This window comes from Tachypleus tridentatus, chromosome 7 (assembly GCF_004210375.1).
Source record: "Tachypleus tridentatus isolate NWPU-2018 chromosome 7, ASM421037v1, whole genome shotgun sequence".
Classification (NCBI taxonomy): Eukaryota; Metazoa; Arthropoda; class Merostomata; order Xiphosura; family Limulidae; genus Tachypleus; species Tachypleus tridentatus.
In genome coordinates, this window is record NC_134831.1 from 144,209,869 (window position 1) to 144,229,880 (window position 20,012).

At 34.0% G+C, this 20,012-nt stretch overlaps 1 protein-coding gene across 6 annotated transcripts in view; it reads right to left on the reverse strand.

The window, feature by feature from the left end:
* Positions 1-20,012, reverse strand: part of LOC143256806 (katanin p80 WD40 repeat-containing subunit B1-like) — a 75,510-nt gene that overhangs the window by 44,715 nt on the left and 10,783 nt on the right. For 4 of the 6 annotated variants that reach the window (XM_076514504.1, XM_076514499.1, XM_076514500.1 and 1 more), the window contains exon 3: positions 15,488-15,618. In XM_076514504.1, coding sequence (XP_076370619.1) covers positions 15,488-15,618 — 131 coding nt within the window. Of the gene's footprint in view, positions 1-15,487; positions 15,619-18,906; positions 19,440-20,012 lie in introns of those variants that run through there. The other 2 variants (XM_076514502.1, XM_076514498.1) reach the window with 2 other exon arrangements.

Genomic DNA, 20,012 nt, shown 5'->3' on the forward strand with positions numbered 1-20,012 from the left:
ACCTAAACAAGTGTTGTAAAAATGTAAGCTAACACAAAGTGTTTGGATTTTTTGTGGTGTTTTCAAACCCTACTAGACGTACAGTTGGATTATAAAAGCATGAGTAAATAGTTCGTCCGTGAAAGAGAGCAGGGACATTGTCACCTGTCCCTCGCTGAGACAAGTATTCAGATTTAGAGCGCCAAAATCAGGGGTTCGATTCCAATCGGTGGATATAGCAGATAGTCCGATGTGGTTTTGCTATAAGAAAACAACACACAAACACAATGCCACCTCGTGCTATCAGAATATTTAGATCTATAATTTCAATACAAACCTTTAAATTAATCAACTTTGATGTTCTCCCTAGTTTGTAAGAACAATCCACTAAACTGTTCAGTCGTAATTGACATCGCAAACTAAGTAAGGTGAAACTACTGTATCAACAAATATTCTAGCCATTTATAAATGTCTTTTTTTTGCTTTTTATATAATCCCTGTTTTCTAATAATTATTGTTAAGGTCTGTTCCCTTGCTTGGTTTTCAAGCACACGAGGAAGATTATCGGACATTGTACAGAATTCTTGTTTTTTAACTTGTAATCTATGGACTATATCCGGTTGATTAATTAGAATGTCAACTCATGATTTATTACTGGTTGAAACTCCATCCAAGGCTTGATTGACCTTTTTTTCTCTAGCCTTCTGTGAAAAATGACCAAATGGTCTGCAGGAATTTTACTTGGCTTGTCTCAGCGACTGTTTTTCTCTCTCTCAAACTTCTAGTTCGTCCAGTTTTTTTTCTTCGAGATTCTGTCCAAAATAATTTGATATATTTTGGTAAAAATTCGAAAAGTTTAATCATTAAAGCAATAGAGGTAAAAAACGTACGAATTAAAATAAATGCCATTTTTACAGCAATTTCATTACACTAATGAAAACCAATCAGCTGGTGATTTCAAAATTTACACTTTATTCGGTAATTAAATATTTTGCTTTGTACTATAAAATAAAATTCATATCAAAAACATACTTTTGTTTAAGCAAAAGTTTAAGCGCAGTGAAACATTAAAAGCAGATTTATAGAACTTACTGGTGTGTAGGTTTCAGAAAGGAATATAAAAGACAAAAGTCAAAGAAGAAAGACCGAGAGATGCGAGAGTTCGTTTGTTTTCTTTATTTCCCGCAAAACTACACAAGGGCTATCTGCGCTTGTCGTCCCTAATTCAGCAGTGTAAGACTAAAGAGAAGGCAGCTAGTCATCACCAACCACCGCCAACTCTTTGGCTATTCTTTTACCCATGAATAGTTGGATTGACCGTGTCATTATAATGCCCCCACGGCTGAAAGGGTGAGCATGTTTGGTGTGACGAGGATTTGAACCCAAGACCCTCAGACTGCGAGTCAAGCTTTCTAACCACCTGACCATGCCGGACCGAGATGCGAGAAGGAATTGAAGGATTTGTGTTTTGGTTTTTTTTTAATTTCGCACAAAGCTACTCGAGGGCTATCTGTGCTAGCCATCCCTAATTTAGTAGTGTAAGACTAGAGGGAAGGCAGCTAGTAATCACCACCCACCGCCAACTGTTGAGCTACTCTTTTTATCAACAAATAGTGGGATTGACCGTCGCATTATAACGCCCCCACGGCTGGGAGGGCGAGCATGTTTGGCGCGACGCGGGCGCGAACCCGCGACTCTCGCATTACGAGTCGCACGCCTTACGCACTAGGCCATGCCGGGCCAGGAATTGAAGGAAGAAAAAAATATTTCCAGTGAGAAATAAAACCTAGTCCTAAATCTAAGTATTTTTTATTATATTAATAAACAACAGTGAAGTATACTTACACCAACTTAATGAATTAATTCCTGACAGAAATAAGTACAACCTTAATAATGAAGGGAAAGTGAAACACCAGTATCATACCATCATAACAAAGTAGGGTCTAAAACAAAAAATAACTTTTCCTGAAACGCTAGACATTTCTTTAGATACTTATCAAATTTAATAGAACGGAAACATAACCCTCATGTGAATGGGCTTTGACCAAACAAGTTTTTTTATGAGATCAATACTTTATACAAATCAGAAAATAAACATCTGTATGTAAATATTATACACCTTCAATATACAAAGGAAACATCTACATGAAATCAAAATCCAAACGGGTTCATGGGCCTGTAATATATACGTTTTATCAACGAACACCCAAGATATCATACCACTCAAGAGATGCGAGTGCAGTGTATAGATCAACGTGCATACGCACAACAATTTGTATCTGCTGTTAAAACGATATTCTAAGAGTCCGTCTAATTCATTGCAATAAAGTAAAACAAACAACACATATATACAGAGAGAAAGATAGATATAAAGTGTATGTTTTCGTATAGCAAAGCCACATCGAGTTATCAGGCCGAGTCCACTGAGGGTAATCGAACTCCTGATTTTAGCGTTGTAAATCCGTAGACTTACCGCAGTATTAGCGGAGGACGATAGATATAAAATAGTCAAATGTCTATCTGTCTTGCTCTGCATCTTATGAACGAATAACATAGAAAAATGAATATTTCAAAATGTTCTTTTCAAGAGTATATTGCAGGAATATTCTTCTGTTTTGCAGTTCCTGAAATTTCATATCGATATTAACATAAAATTAAAAAGTCTTAATGAGAACAAAAATGCTTCTCTTTGTAAGGGAATTTCGCTGACAAGGCAGGCACCATTTAATCAACCGAATGAAAGAAATATTTTGAAGACAGGAGCGTGAATGGAAAAATGCATATATATTCGTTGTTCGGTTTATACTAACTTGAACAGAATTTCTTCCATTTAACATTTCTTATAGAAATGTCGACTGTCAAAAAGCGCTCACTAAAATAAGAAGTCACGGTGGCATCTATCGGAAAAAATCTCCGCGGATACTTCGTGAACCTAAACACACTGTTGTGTTTGATGCACCTATTGCATCGAAACTCAAACATGTTTTATAATAATGCATTACCGTTAGTCTCCTGTAATTAAATACAAACTCAGTGCAATTTCACTTACTGAAATACCACATTGATTGGCAAAAGCCAGTTGTAAATTGCCCACTAGAAAATCATTTTACACATAAACTCTGATCTAGAAGACTAAAGTGTCTACACGTTCCCTTTATTCATCACTAGTTTTAGGAAAATTTATGAACTACCATCTATTGTTACTTTTAACCTTTAACATCTCAATTCGCATCATGCTTCTCGAAATTAATCGTTTTAGTAGGGCTAATTTATATAAAAACAATCCAATACATCTTTGATCATAACAGTTTCCTAACGCCGATAAAAATGCTTAAGCCACAACTTTATGTGCTTTACAATGCTATAAAGTATTTGAATCAAAGCCTTATTATCTGGTCTAATACTCATTTGATTGGTTTTAACAGTCTTGCCGTTTTGCTTATGAATAACATAATTCCCATACTGAAAATATATCCAGTCATTACTTTATATACAGCACAGTGAAACTGATTCTATTGAGCGAGATAAATTTTTTGGTACTGCTAGATGTGAACAAGGTCACCAATCCTCCTTCAGCCTTAATAAATACTGCAGTAACCCAAGTTGAGCTTTGCAAAATATCTGGTTTGGAATTTCAGGATGGACTTTAGAATATTTTCTTCTTTCCCGTGATTATATAATATTCTTCATTTTGTATTTCTCTTCTTGATTGGTATTTCATATTTTATGTTCTGTTACATGAAAAAAGTACTTTCCTGACTAATATTCCAATTCCCGTAATTTTCCTGACTTCCCTATTACAACATTTTGAATACAGAATTACGAAACGGTTAGGCCTACTCTACCGTTTATACAGTTTTGAAACCAACTACTTGCTTAACGATGGCAAGGTCAAATAAAACTTTCAATTCTAACTGACCAATACAAACAAACTGAACGTGAACTTTAGTACATCCACCTATTCTTTGAAAATGGAAGCTATTTTCTAAAGCGGTTTACCGAAACACCGAAACCATATACGAAAAAAGGGTGGAAATAGGGGTAAAATTATACGTATGTTAACTACATACATATATACAAATACACATATAACCACAGGCACCACACAATGCAAGTTATGTAACCATAGAAACAAGATGCTTAGTTTCGGTTTCTTAGAAACCAAGCGTCTACATGTTGATCACGCGACTGAACGGCGAGAATGTATGCTTCTATATATACAATTATCAATAATAAGTAATTTACAGTTTTGAAAAAAAAAGCACGATACACAATTACAAAACTTTTTTGATTCACACAATTGTAGTTTTCTATAATTCGACTACAGTGGAACGGTCTACCTAACTGTTTGTCTAAGAATTAAGTCTGAAAAACATGAAGGTCCTCTGCAGTGAACGAAGAAATAACGCTTTATGATTCACTGGGGACATACACACTGCAACTGCACGCGCTATACATATGAAGAACAGATGAGAACCTGTGTGTGTGTGTGGAATTATCGTGTAGCGATCCGCAACTTGTACCATAGCGTGAAGCCGTGATAGGATTGTATCAATGCATCGTCCCTTACGATACGATTTATGTATCTCATCTCAACGAAATTTGGCAAACCTTCAATAAATATTTAAGTCTTTTGTTCAGAAAAAAATCAGAATTACTAATAAAGTATTTTTGCTAAAATATAATGATTTAAAAAACGAAGATGAGCATTGAGTATTACACGTTGTCTTCATTTTTTAAATCAAAAACATTACATCCAAAGTAACAAATTAACAATAGCAAAATAGATATTAACTATATTTTATTTCTCCTTCCAGATGTTTAGTTGATCAAACTTCAGAACTTAATAAAGCTCTGCTGAAAGCAAGTACATAAATAAGACAACGTTATTAAAGTAAACAATAAATTACAGATAAGACAATCCAACTTTGTAAGAAACCAACGGTAAAACATCTGTATGTAGATACATATCGTACCCACTACTACAAGATACACATCCTTTGTAATTATACGAAATAACTTCATTGTATAAGAGCTTTGCAAGACATCACTTTCGCTTTACTGGTCGCTCTACCAAACCAAGTTCGAAATGTTTCCTTTCCCATAAACCAAGCAAACAGTAACTTCAAGTTTTAAAATAACTATATCTTCTCAAGAAAATCTACACTATCATTTCCTTTCAAATCTACAACAGTATATACAGTGGAGCGCCGTTAAGCCGCGGTATTTGGGGGGTCAACCCACTTAACCGCGGCTTAAACCTTTGTGACTGAAAAGCCGAAGTCGCCAAAAGCTCCGCCGAGGAGCCTCATCCGGGCCATTGCGTGATCATTATAATATTAATGTATAGACAATTCAGATACAATTGACAAGTGCCGTTTTAACACAAACGACCAATGCATTACGATGGTTCGCTTTTCCCTGTAAAATTTCGTCTTCCCGTGTTACATGCGAGCCGCCATGTCAATATGATGTGCTCGCTATTAATTCAGAAACTGAAGTGATTTCTATTGGGTTTGTGGCCAATATTTATACAATTCCATAAAAATATCGGATTATCGAATTAAAAATAATACTTTAATTATTGATCACTTTTTTCACGGATTTACAGCGGATTAACTTTAATGTATGGAGAGGTGTGATTCGGTAACAATGGCGGCCTCCATAAAGCTGACATAGAGAGCGGATAAGGTAGATTAACGGTCAATTTCTATTGTAATATATTTTATTTATTTCCCAAATTCAAGCAAATCCTTTTTAAATATCCCCTTGAAGTTATAAAGACAAGGAGAGTGTGAGAAACTTCAAAAAGCCAGGTAGTAGATTTAATACATCAAAAACTTTGGGACAAGACTTGCTACAGCGGCTTAAGCGATTTCACGGTTTACTGGTCCGCGGCTTAATGGCGCTCCACTGTATACTGTCGAAAGTCGAATGATACACTTTCACATCATAACGCGACTCACAATGGGACCAAAAGAGGGCCATTCAATATACCAACGTATGAAAGTTAATATCCAAGTCAAAGAAGTCATATATGAGCCCGATGCACCTTGTAAGTTTTGCCTCAATGACGTAACATAAGCAGTTTTGCTCAGACGTAAGAACGCTCCTCTAATTTTTATGCAGGTATAAATTATGATTATTGTTATAAATCCAAACAAGTAACGACAGTTTAACACGCAGTGCTTTATCATAAATAATAACAGTACTAATATAGTATTTTTAAAGAGTTCGTTTAATATCCGTCCACCCTATCGTCTCTTTCAAATATTAATGTGCACTAGGTGAGGTCATCCAATTCACGAACCTCTTGAGAGCGTTAAACTAAGTAAAATTCGACCTCTTAAATTAAAGATTTTTTTGTTTTCAATTTCGTACCAAACTACACAAGGATAATCTGCGCTAGCAGTCCCTAACTTAGAAGTACGAAGTCAGATGGACCGCCAACACTTGGGCTACTCTTTAATCAACAAGTAGGGGAATTTATCGTTACATTATAACGCCCACAAAACTGGAAGGTTGAGCATGAAGGGATTCGAATCAGCATATAGTGAGTCGAGAGTCATAACCATCACACAATGCCAGATGCGTAAATTTAAGGATGACATTACAAAGCCAAGAACAAGCATGGCGTTTATTTTACTACGTATATAATCTGAAGTTTAATATTTCCTTGTAACTGTTTATGGTATTTTTAAAAGCTCTCAATTTTCGGATTTTTGTATTATACAGAATATGTAAAGAAATAGTTAGCAATAAATAAAAATATTTTAATTTTCATTCTGTCCCTCGGACAAGTAGATTTTTCTTTTTTGCATTTTATCCCTCAAAGTTTTTTCAAAACATTCACCCGTCTGCGCAACGTCTTACCTGTTTTTGTTTACCTTACATATGTTGCAATTAATAAACCATTTCTACAGACAAGATTACTCCTTACAGTCCACTATTTTGACAGAAAATAAATCGCGTACTTGTACAAGACAGCTCAGTCACACTTTCTATGCAATTTAAGATTTATTGAAATGTTGAAGTCAAATATTTGTGTTAGAATATGATAATTTTCTACACGGTGTTCTAGAAATATTTTACTGCTAAATATAGTAATACTTATGAGTGATCACATGAGAGATTTACATGAAAACAAAACAAAAAACGTTAACTAAAGTTACTCCTTATTTTGAAAATACAGCATTTTGCTCAGTTTTGTTAAGCTAATGGAAATGCTTTGTTTGACTTGAAAAATGTAATCTAACATTTCGCAATAACACAAATAAAATTTAGGAAAAAAACAACTGATGAAGGTATAAAGACTTTGAAGTAACAGTACTATGGGAATTTCTGTCATATAACGTTTTTTACAATTATTTTCTCTTTACATTTATTTCTAACAATGTTGAAACTGTTGTATGCCACAAGTAAGCACTTATTTTAACTACAAACCACATGGTTTGTACGTGGTAGAATTAATAGAGACTTGTAGTACTGCTGATGTGCAAGTTCAACTTTCTCACTTGTCTTATTCGTACATTTTAATCTCAGTTTCTGTGTACACTGATTCTTTTGTGGTATCCTTGTAAGTATGATCCTGCGCCATCTTTAAAGTCAAAGTTCGTGATTTGTAAAGGTGTTAGCATTTAATATTACTGCATCTGGTTTCTTCCATCATGTGCGACTGTTATTTGAATGATTAACTAACAGCAAAAAGTATAAAAACAACAGTGGCATGGAATTCATATCGCGTAACACAACGAGTTTTACTGCTACACTGAGCGTTAGACAAGTAGATTATTCTTGTTTTTTTTTCTATATAATTCATTCTATAGATACAAAAACAATCAGGGTGGATTTAATTCTAAATATCCACGCAAATTCCAAAAGAAATTTAAACTGTAAAATCTAGCACGTATACACAAATATTTTAAAATGTGTATTCTAAACCCCAAACCAAAACTAAACACACACACACACGTACGCCTTTCATACAGTAGCAAACGTGTTTAATTAATACAATATTATTACATTGCTTTTGTGTAGTCACAGCTGCAGAGCAATGAAGTTTAACAACCAGGTCTAAAATGAATTTATAAATCCTTTAAATAATATCCCTTCCTATTTATATATGTAAACAATGATTTAGTTTACAAGATATTCTTTATAATGACTAAATATCAAAAGTCATAAAATACATGACGAATACACATATATATACATGTAAAGAGCTTAGGAACAAAACGCATACGTCATTTCTGAGAAAACTTAACTGCAAATGTTATTATATTGATTGTGTTCATTGCTAAACAAACGTGAAATCCTACAAGTTATAATTACTGTTTTGTATCTGTCGAGAGATGAGGAGAGGACAAGTACATTTTTAAATTTTTTGTTCGTCGGACACACGGATTTTGTTTTTTGCATTTTGTCCCTCGGACAAGGAGGCCTTTCTTTTAAAAAATGCACCCACCTGCGCAGCATCCTACCTGTTTCTGTTTACACGTGTTGTGTATAAGTCTACGGATTTACAACGCTAAAATCAGGTTGAATCCTCTCGGTGGACTCAGTAGATAGGCCGATGTGGCTTTGTTCAGATTTAGCTATTTGTTTGTTTGCCATTTTAATCCCATTAGATGAAACAAGACGTATTTAGTTTTTACAACATCTGTAACTTTACATTATACATCCCAAACAAGCTTCTATTAAATCGCTTTACTGTGACCTACACATAAATGATGACAAGGGCTACATTTGGAGAATTTCACCAGAATGACTGACGGTATAAAAACGATAGCCATTTGGGTAAGAGGTTTTAAATACACGAATGGAATATAGGAAAGGCATTGAAATTAATGCCACAGATTCACAGCATACACAGACAAAAATAAATAAAACGAAGTTAACTCAAGGGAATCTTATAAGTCGTTTTGATTTTACCTGTTCATCAGCAGCACGCAATTTCTGTAACAAATTACATCGAATTTCTTTTTATAGATTTTTAACAAACAAACTTATTTTCATACTTATAAATGATTTCCTTTTTTTAGATGGTTTGTTAGTTCTAATTTGTTTTGAATTTCGCGCAAGGCTATACAAGGGCTATCTGTGATAGCCGTCCCTAATTTAGCAGTGAGAGACTAGAGAGAAGGGTAGCTAGTCATCACCATCCATCGCCAACTCTTAAGCTACTCTTTTACCAACGTATACTTGAACTGACCGTCACATTATAACGCCCCCACGAATGAAAGGGCGGGCTTGTTTGGCGAGATGGAGATTTGAGCCCGTGACCTTCAGATTGTGAGTCAAGCATCCTAACCCCCTGATCTTGCCGTGCCTTTATTGAGATGTATAAATAAATAAAATGCAGGAAGCCACTAGTACACATTTATTTAATTATAAATTTATTTAAAACAGCGAAACAAAATAAAATCCTTAGAAACTAGAAGTGATTGTAATGCACTTAACAACAAACGTTTCAATAACTTAACCAATACAATCACGAGAAAAGTTCTGAAAATATTCCATCCTTATCATAACTAATGACGTAATAAAAAACATACTTTTAAATTCACATAGAGATATGCCACAACTTCTGTTTCTGAAACTGAAGCTCAGCATGGCCAGGTGGTTAGGGTGCTCGATTCAAGCAAAGGGGCGTTATAATGTGATTATCAATCCAACTATTCGTTGGTAAAAGAGTAGCACAAGAGTTGGAGGTGGTTGGTGACGACCAGCTAGCTACCTTTCTTTTAGTCTCACACTACCAAACTGAAGACAGCTAGCGTAGATAACCCTCGTGCAGCTTTGCGCGAAATCAAAAACAAACAACAATCCTCAAATTGAATGGCTGAAGATAGACGTGAAGAATACTAAAGGGCAAAGGTTATAACCTCAAAATTCGACACAACTCTATCTTTAATGATCAACTTATATTATCAAGGAAATATAGCATTCACAACTTATCCCTCGATCCATTAATTAACACACGAAGTCTGTATCTGTATCAATACTTAATGATAAGGAGAGAACAACGTTTCGACCTTCCTAGGTCATCCTCAGGTTAAGAAAGAGTTTATATAAACAAATGCAAAATAAAAGAAGCCCTACTTATAGAGCACTAAAACCAAAATTAAACCAATATAAAGGAACACCTTTATACCTACACTAATTAATAACCTAACATCAACCTGCAACACCCCCTACAATCCGGTACCTGTTTATACTCTCGTCACTAGGGCATGTGTCCGTCAACGGTCACATTCAAACACTCTCTTTCTTAACCTGAAGATGACCTAGGAAGGTCGAAACGTTGTTCTCTCCTTATCAGTAAAAGTGTTGATACCCATACCAGCCGTTCTGAGATACATTTTTATTTCAAGTGGGTTTCTCGTCATCAAGAAACACATGAAATCAATTTGAATAAAAATTGACTTAAAATGAACTTAATAAATTACGTACGAGGTTTAAAGTTTGACAACAAAAGGGTGGTCACAGTCTGTTAATAGAGTATCCAACAGCTTCTTACAGTTTGTTACGTATCAGATCCTAACTTGAAAATGCAATAATCTTATTCATTTTTCTTGCATGTGCGATTAAAGCTTGTTCAAAGTATCCAACAACCTTGTATACAATGACCGCATTCCAAAATTAAAGATATTAACCAGTGTTGTGATTACCATAACGTTATGGTTGATTTTACTGACATTTCAAAGATGGACTTCTGGTAATGAAGTTTCAAAACAACTGAAATTCGTACAATATTTAGAGATAATGCAATAAAAATCACGTTAAAAACACAAAGATAAAACAAAACTTTATCTAAAGGCTTATCGAACTACTACTTTACGTTAGTATTATTTTCATTTTCACGCTTGTCATAAAAGCTGCCATATATTGTATTTTCAGATTTCAACACTTCTCCGGACTGTTGAATCGCGTGTTTAGCTAACATTGAAACAATACCGGAAGTTAACGACAATAAAGGTTAATTTTAGGAATGGAGCGCACCAACATTGAATGTTGCCATCTGCGTAAAGCTACTCGAGAGCCATAAGTGTTAGCCATTTCTAATTTGAAGTGATAGACCAAACAGAAAGCAGCGAACCACCAACTACTGGGCTACTGTTTTTCAACGAAAGGTAGAACTAGCCGTCACATTATAATGTCTCGATGGCTGAAAGGGTGAATATATTCAGTAACGGGACTCGAACAAGAAGCCTGTCGTTTGTGAGTTGAGTGACCTAACCACCAGGGCTTTCAGCGTTTACTTTTGGAATGCGCCATGATTTGGTTAACTTCTGAACACTTAATATATACAGCAAAACACGTTAACTTCACATAGGTGAAACCCGTGCTATACACACAGTACCCAAAGAAACACACTGTGCATAACCTATATCACACTTACTGTGCAACAATTTGATTTAATGTCCTACGCCTTAAAACATCTATTTGTAAATATTATCTTCATCCCCTCATTTACGTGACGAGATACACTAATAGTATCTATAATATGACTGTATAAAGCACACATGTCAAACTCTCTACTTTTTTAACTATGTGGAAGTCATATAATATACTTGCTTCAGAATTTTTGTACTAATGTAGAATTGTCTGATAGTTGGATGTCTCTTAACCTTACAGCGCAGAAAAGGGACGTGATTATGACCAACACAACTTCCACACTTCCCTACCAAATTTTGTGAAGTTACTCATATTGCATCAGAAATTACACTATAAACACTTGACGTGTACAAATGTGTATACAAACTCGTGTATAATGTACTAAGCTTGTTACGAAAGTTAAGTATCATTTAAATAGCGACATTTTTTCTTTAGCTTCTACATAGCTTTAAAAACAAACAACCACTGTGATATTTTGTGTGTGATGTGAAATGCTATGAAATACAACAAGTTAACGAGTCACACTTATGGTTTTATTTCATTCTAATTTAATTTTATATCATTCTCAGACCCAAAGATGTATGCAGGCGTATATGTAAATAATACACCTTTAATTTCTATGCATAAAAATAGATGGATTATACATTTAATAAAAAACTATCATAATAATTGGATTCACTACAAGATAGATATTTTTATAGAGAAGCTGTAATAGGTGTTTTAATATAATGCCTCATTGTTCTCTTCGCATATGACGTTTTGTTAAAGATTCGTGCGCTGTTTGAAAGCAAAGTATTCACCGATGTCAAAATGATGTGTATCTCAGCAAAGGTTTCAACATCCCAAAAGAAGATTTCGCTCCAATTACTTGTGTGTGTGTGTGTGTGTGTGTGTGTGTGTGTGTATGTATGTATGTATGTATGTGTGTGTGTGTGTGTGTGTGTGTGTGTGTGTGTGTGTGTATTTGCTTTTATAAAAAAGAAAAAATAATTTACATTCGCAAATCATTACTGTAATTACAAGTTTATAAAAGTTAAGTGAAGTGAAACTGGAATTTTTAGCTTAAAGGGTGCCTTACGTGCACGTGGACTAAACGATTAGGTCAGAGACCTTTATAATTTCGGCATAAATGTTTCTAATTTTAAGCTACTCGCTTCAGAGATGGCAGAAAGCCACAACAACTTTGTTCAACCGTTTAAACCAAATAATGGAACTGATTGTCACTTTTAAACGTGCTTATAGCTAAAAGTGAAGTATATGTTCAGAGGCACAACATATCCAGCTCTGAACCATTGATGCGCAGCCTGACACGTAAATCACTATGCCGTACCTAGATAACAAGAAACATTAGTATTTTTTAGCTATTTAAAAGTATAAGTTATCCAACAAATTAAATATTTTTATCTACACATAATGAGAAATTCCTACCTACTAAACCTAAAATACAAACAGACATTGTGACACAAAAAAAGATATATCTCTGAATTGTGCAATCTTATGCTTACGTAATGATTAAACTATTTGACGCAATCATATTTATTTGTAATCCATATTTGTGAGTAGGTGTACAGTACATACCACCTAAGAAAGGCAACTGATAGCAATTATGAATAACTTCTGATCAAAGCAAGCTAACTACAACAATCAATACTAAAAACCTAAGTTAACAAAGCATCTTATTCTGTACATCAGTCTTGTTAAGAGTATTTAACATTATAAAATAAGCAACAAAAGAACAAAATCTTGTGATTATAAAACACTAACTGATTATTTAGTAATATCACCATTATCGTTATTTTGGCTGTGAAGATAAAGATTAGCTAGTCTGTAAAGCCAAGGTTATGACAAGTGAGAACAAAAATAATATAAAAACAATAATAAAATATGTTCATAATCGTTTGCAATAAGCCGCTAGTCTATACTGAGTTGCTTCACATCCTATGGATTACAGTAAAGGTGCCTCCATACCCTTTGTTCTATCATAATGCCGAATCGAAAAATTGAACAAAACAAAGGACGTATTGAAGACACGTGGAACACTAAATAAAGAGCAAAAATGTTATTTTGTTATAATGCACACACAAAAAAATATATTTAATTCACTATAACCTTACATCCGTGAAATATTCCTAGCATAGTTAGTCTTGGGTAAAAATAAACGTAAACGATACATGTTAAATAAAAACAGTGTCTGACATGTATGCTCAAGAAACTAAGTCGTTTATAAAGTCTGGAAATTCTGACTTACAAACTGTAGGGAAAACAAACAAACCAGAGTGAACTAAAAAAGACAATCAGAGAATGTCAGGATTATATCAACATCTTAAGACAGAATTTCAGGATTATATCAACATCTTAAGACAGAGAATTTCAGGATTATATCAACATCTTAAGATATTTGTTTGTGGTCTTTTACTCATCATTCATAGCATAAAGTACTTTAAGTGTTCGAAAAACATATGACATACCATCATAATTAATTATTAGTTATTTTCCAGTGGACTAATTACTTATCTATTAATTATTCGTGAATTTCTTTTATCACCAAAACGTGGCACGTGACTTTCAGTGACGAAAATATGAAGTAGACGCCTAATTTATTCTTTGATTTTCTATTTCCTTTACAGCAGACCAGTTTCCCTCAATTCGCTGCTCATCAGTAGCGCTTAGAAGAGCTAAGCAGATAAGGTAAGCCTCACAGAGTGATGTAATCCAAGTAATGTAACCAGTGTAGTGATGCGACTGATTATAACAAAGAATAATTTTATCTGGATCACAAATAACATATTTTATAAAGAAATAATTGGTCCAACAAGGTTAAAAAAAACAATAGCACGTCAAGCTAAAAGTAGAACTATCCCATAAATAGAAGAAGCAATGAACCTCCTAAAAATTAAACAGCTTAGGCCATGCATACTGCAAAGTTAATAAATTAAAATAAATTGAACGAGCATGATACTTCTGACTAGGTTTAATATTATAAATCAATTAAACATATTAACGAGACGTCGCATTCTTTAAAGAACACCCGTGGGTAGCGAATTCGCCAAGCTTGAAATCTTATAACTAATCTTATCCGACCTTAAAGGAGTTTAAAAATACGATTCTTGATCGTATATTTTTAAATATCGTCAAACAAATACAGTAAAAATGTGTAAAATATATGCGTAATGACTTTTACATAACAATAACAATGGTATACCATCCAATGTGATCAAGCCTTTGAATAATAAACACCTCCAGTCCTGAGACATATCGTGCTCATAACAAGGCAGAGATGTATTGTTTTCCAGAGTTAATACCTAACTTACCAGTAAAATCAATGTTGGTAGTTAGGCCTCAAAGTACACAACTGATAATCTGTTGGAACAGAAACTCAATTTCTAGTCTTATAAACCCGCAGATTCACCGCTGCGCCACTGGCGGGTGTAAGTTCAGTGACACTATTTCATTCTCTGAATACCATTGTCTTTTCGATTCAGATATGCATGAAAATGAAATTGGAACCAGAATTGTAACAAATGGCTGGGCCTCACATGCTGCGAAAACAAGACAGTAACAGCTGAGTTATGTTGTATACATGTACTTCAATCACGTACGTATTTATTCCTCACGACGTCATAGGAAATAATATAAGTTGTTAACCAGCGAGTTTAAAACTGGAAACATCTTATTTTCCATTTCTATTGTTTTAATAATAACATTTACTGTAACAGTTTAACTGTATCCTACAAACCTGATAAAGAGATACCGTAAAATCGCGAGAATAAAGTGTTGGAAATAAAGCCCGTAACGGTTTACTGGTCATAAGGAAGTCGGGCGTATCGCAAACTTAACTCTGGATGAACGTGATGGTCGAGATTTTATTTGTACAATAATAATCATAAGAAGAAAAACAAGAGAACTATGCTAGTAGTTTATAAATTATAAATATAGTATGTTACATACAACATTTAAATCAATAAACATTGAAAACGCCTATTCTTCAATATCGTAATTCATTATTTAAAGGAAAAACAAACGTTCTTTACTTCAAAACACATTCCAACTTATTTCCGAAATGAATATATACTTAATAAATTGTCTGAAAAAATAAAAAGATTATCTTTACCATTATACAGTTCGGTTTTCCTACCGCCCATAGATTAACCTTTTTGTCTTCGCCCCCTGTAACAATGACCCGGCCAGATTTCTTTCCAAGAGCTAAACAGTTGACACTAGACCCGTGTGCCACGAATTCCTCTACAGAAAAAGGAAAAAATTCTGAACACACGAAGCAACAAAATATTCAGTAGATCGTACAGGATAATAAAATCACAATATAAGAAATTATGGTGGCGTTATCATTAAAACCGCTAAAAAATAGAACAAAAAACACCCAAATAAACCTCTTGGATCAAGCAGAGAATATTATTTAGTGAAGTGCAACCAAATAAATAACTGAATGTTCTCTAATAAACATCCTACATAAAAATCACACATCTCTTGTTTTCGTCCCATACTGACTGACGGACAATAAATCATTGTACTCCATCGATACGAAAAACATCTTCACAAGTTTTATAACAGCCCCACATTTCGAAATACTGAAATATTTTATTTTTTGTACAAGTCTACAGTGTACTAAAATACGAATTACCCTTTCCTTTGCGAGTGTATTTAAAAATGAATTTATTTTAGACTTACAATAGAGTTTACGTTTGTTTGTCTATTTTGCACGAAGCTACACAATGAGCTATCTATCCATGGTCCACTCATCAAGGGTATCGCAATCCAGTTTTTGGCGGTATAAGCCCTCACCCTCAGACTTTCCGCTGAGCCACTGAGGGGAGTTTACGTTGTTTCATTTTAAAATTCGGGTTTGTTTGCATGTTTTGTTGTGAATCTCAAAGCTACTCAATAAGCTATACGTGGTCTGTACACCACCTGAATCTAAACCGGAGTTTGGTGTCACAAAGTTGCTGGCTTACCACAGAACCATTGAGAGTTATATATACAGGGTGTTCGGAAAGTCACTGTGCAGTTTTGTCTGTTAATAAATATAAAACTGCAGAGTGACTTTCCGAACACCCTGTATATATATATATTTTACTGGGGGGGGGGAGTAAAGAGATTAAATTGCAGTTTTAAAACGTGTTTGTGTTTTCATTAAAATGGACTGGATTATTGAAATTTGTTTTACAAATAAATTAAGTTGAAGACATAATTTAGTTCAATAACATGTTACAAAAATGTAATAACGGTAACTAAAACGACCATTTTTTACAAGATCATTTATCCTTCAAATACATTAAAAATTGTCAAGTCAGATACACTAAAGTTACAGCAAAAATGCGACATTTAGAAATATTGCGCGTATTAGTATGTATGGTTGTTTTTTTAATTTCGCTCAAAGCTCTACTAAGGGTAGTTAATAATTTAGCAGTGTAAAACTGGAGTAAAGCCGGCTAGTCATCACCCACCACCAACTCTTGAGCTACTCTTTTACTAACGAACAGTAGAATTTCCGGTACCTTTATAGCCTCCCTACGACTAAAAGAGTAATCAAGTTTGGTGTGACGGGGATTTGAACCCGCGACCTTCTAAGTACGAGTCAAGCGCCCTAACCACTTGGCAATGCTGGGCATATTTATCAGTAAGAAAGTTATGTACATTAGAAATTAGCATGGAAATTGTTTTATTATTTTATTTTATGAACATGATACCTATTCACGCTAGTATCCGTATAAACTGTTATTTCATAAGCAAGACTTTTAACGCGCCGAAAATGAAAACTGTTGAAAGTTAACACGAATAAATACGCTTAAAGACATGCTTTACATTATTCATTAAAATTCAGCTATTTGTAAAACATTAGCTGATTACGTAAAGCCCAAAAAATAAATGATTTTAGATACGTAAATCTAATGCAATATTTTTATTTCACAAATATTTTTATTTTACTGACAACAGTAATGTAAAGCTTGTTCGTCTAGTTTTTTGTTTTAGATTTAATGTACGCAAAATAACAGAGATTTATGCTTATTTATTGAATTTCGCGTAGTTACTCGAGGACCATATGCATCAGTCGCCCTCCAATTTTCAAAATTATTACATAAAAGGCAGCTAGTTAACACCACGTACTGCCAATTCAGAGTCTGATCTTAATGGATTAGTGGAATTTGACCGTCACCTTTATAATGCACTCGCTACCCCAAAATGCAAAGCGCGATTTTTTATATTTGTTTTTTAACTAACAGGTTACTAGAAAAACAGCTAGGTCAACAACACGCACCATCAATCTTACATTCGTCTTACAGAACAATAGGATTTGACCGTCACTCGTATGATGCGCCCACAACCTCAAAGTGCATAGTGTTTTTGAAGCTGCACTAGGTACTGCAAAGTAATGTGGTGTAGAACACAGAAAGCTGTTGAAACAGATTTCTAAAAATTTGAAGCAATTATGCAATTACATATTACTTGATAAGTAAACTAGTTTTGTACATATTACACACCAGAGGGGTTTTCCATTTCCACTTGTTTAAATATCCTGACGCCAGAACAGATTCGTATAACAATTTAGTATCCTATACTTTCGACGAACAAAATAGCACTAAATATTCAGTACAATTCGCGGCTATAACAGTTAGGTGTGTTTTTACCACATTTTTAATTTAAAAATGCCCATATTTTAAAGACTAGCTTTAAGAACAGGGAAATGTGCAAGTTTTTATTCACAAATACAATCGTCAAAATGAAATACTCGAAATTGAAAGTTAATTTACTTGTATGTTATTCATTATTTACTTTCCGAGAACTACAAATATGAACTATTGAGTCGTGATTTGATTGATGGAATTTATATATCATACTTTCTGAAACTATTATGAAATTTAAATCAGTTGTGCATATTGTTATAGTTCAGGAAATGGATATTTCTGGCTTTGACTCCTTTAAATTCCTCTTTACATTTGTGATAACTTATATTAACAGGTACGTTTTGAAATGTTAATTGTTATAGATATTTACCGTTTGTGGTTTGATGTGTTTTAAGTGGTTAAAAAAGGAGGATTTAGTAAAATAGTTCCAGATGTTTACCTGAAGCAGCCACGTTATTAATCCAATATGAGAAAACTACTACAATCGAAGTCAGTAGGATACATAGGATATAAAAAACAAGTCCACCTTATTTGAGTTATCGCAGTTATACATACGAGTTAACGTAAAATTGTGCTATCGGAAAATTTTCGTACTTTTTGTAAGATTAACACGAACTACATGTTTTCATTTCTAGGTTTATAAATATATATTTTAGTGTCATTAAAACAAAGAAAAAGTTCAACAAGTTTACTGTTTATACTTACTAATTAAAACCAAAAATTAACATTTTTTGACAAACAGCCTTTACACAGCTTATAAACTGGAACAGCAGCAGAGAAATGAAATTTTCGACTTTCGAGTTATGTTCAAGAAAGCATGAGAAACAATAAATACATGCTACTTATTATCTGTTTAAAAACGTAAAACTCAATTCAAGAAACACATTACCCCATCTCACGGAATAGTTTGATTGAATTAATCGTTGATGTTCTTGCGGCTTAGGTTTTCGTTCAAATCCAAACAAGGCAGACGGCCCTTTAACGCGATGCATCACTGGGCACAAATGATAAAATATGTACTTGCGTACACAACCTATCTTTATACCACGTGGTCCTCAACAAATGAAACCGTTTCTCAGTCTTTCGATGGCTTTCGTCACCAACCTAGCTCATTAACTGTTAAGCTATTCAAAGTTTGAACACGATATTCCCTGGTTGTGAAGTTAGTAATTTAAATCTAAATACAACGAACGTAACAGCCTATCACAAATTCCGTTTTCTCCTCCTCCAATAAAAGAAAATCAAATATTTAACTGGTGTTTAAAGCAGAAGTATTTTTGTTGGCTGTTCGATAAACCACGATAGATTTAAGACCGTTTGACTCTATATGATTCCATAAGTACTCATGTGCAGCCACAGACGGAATCGTTGATAATTCAACATCTAACACCTATCATGCTTCAAAGTTGAAACTGGGCTTGGCAGTTGATACAGCTAACCCACACGATTTTACTTGCATCACTCAAGACAAACTAGATGGCGCTTTTTAAATCCCATAAGACCACGACGTAAAGATACTGACAAAATGCGGTTTTTGGGGTGAGCATTCCCGTTTTTCCTCCAAAGCTTTTTTTTTTTTAAAATACTTCAAACAGAAATACCAACCAGTATTTTGGTCGTTCTTCAAAATGCGCGAAAACTATAAGACAGATCAGATCGTCTTTAGAAATGTAAAACACCACCTTATGTTTACAGAATCCAAAAACAATCCACATTTAAAATGATTAAACCAATTAAAAAATTACTGCCGAATTCCTATTTATTAAACCCAAATTAAATCACAATCGTAAACTTCATCCCCGTTTTCAGAATCAAACATATTTCCAATATACACTTAATTATAAATGTTTTAATTTATTATTCAGAAATCTGAATAGCAACTCTCGAGTATTTCGGAATTTTTAAAATATAAAGTAAAAACAAACAAACAGACATATGATTGGTTTTGTTTTGAATTTTGCGCATAGCTACACGGCGGCAAGCAGCTAATCATCA